The 836-nt window shown below is 61.2% G+C and overlaps 1 protein-coding gene across 1 annotated transcript; it reads left to right on the top strand.

Annotated features, from left to right (window-relative positions):
* Positions 1-44: 44 nt before the first annotated feature.
* On the top strand, positions 45-828 carry LOC102246571 (neurogenic locus notch homolog protein 4-like). The gene is made up of 2 exons (XM_005852834.2): positions 45-416; positions 640-828. Exons 1-2 carry the CDS (start codon positions 102-104, stop codon positions 823-825), a joined length of 501 nt encoding a protein of 166 aa, XP_005852896.2. The 5' UTR covers positions 45-101; the 3' UTR covers positions 826-828.
* Positions 829-836: the final 8 nt, after the last annotated feature.

The following is an 836-nucleotide window of genomic DNA, read 5'->3' as shown; positions in this document are numbered from 1 at the left end:
GTACAAGTCGCTTGACTTAAGCCACACAAAACCAAGAGCCAGAGCTGGGCCTCCTGACACCTCAGGGCTGATTCCCGAGCCTCCAGACCCTTTTGATCGACATGTTTCCCATTCCTTCTCTCCCACCCACAGAGGGGGTGACACCCCTGATGTCAGCAGTCTGCTGTGGGGCAGTGGAGTACAGGACTTTCCTGGAAAGCCCTGAGCCCTGGGAACCTCTGTTAGATGGAGGGGCCTGTCCCCAGGCTCACACCGCGGGCACTGGGGAGACCCCCCTGCACCTGGCTGCCCGGTTCTCCCGACCGACTGCTGCCCGCCGCCTCCTCGAGTCTGGAGCCAACCCCAACCAGCCAGACAGAGCGGGGCGCACCCCTCTTCACACCGCTGTGGCTGCTGATGCCCGGGAGGTCTGCCAGGTCAGTGCACACCGGGGTCCCTGAGAGAACAGGGAGCAAATGTGCAAGGAAAGCTGGGCAAAAGCCTCCTCTAGGGTTTGGCAAAGAGGAAGGTGATGTGAGCTTGGGGACCTGAAAGGGGAAAAGAGCAGATGGCTGAACATGGATTGGGAGGTGGGTAGTGTGAGGGCCTGAGCTGCCGCCCAGGACATACCAGGGTGGCCGGCCCTCTCTGGCCCCCCAGCTCCTACTCCGCCACAGACAGACCTCAGTGGATGCCAGGACAGTGGATGGGACCACGGCCCTGATGCTGGCCGCCAAGCTGGCAGTGGAAGACCTGGTTGAAGAACTGATTGCAGCCCAAGCAGATGTGGGGGCCCGAGATAAATGGGGTATGGATCTGGGCGTGTTGATGCCACAGAGAAGTTGAGCGGTGGGGAA

Source organism: Myotis brandtii, unplaced genomic scaffold (assembly GCF_000412655.1).
Source record: "Myotis brandtii unplaced genomic scaffold, ASM41265v1 C41782753, whole genome shotgun sequence".
Lineage (NCBI taxonomy): Eukaryota > Metazoa > Chordata > Mammalia > Chiroptera > Vespertilionidae > Myotis > Myotis brandtii.
The sequence above is the reverse complement of the archived record's forward strand: the minus strand, read 5'-3'. Positions and strand labels throughout refer to the sequence as shown.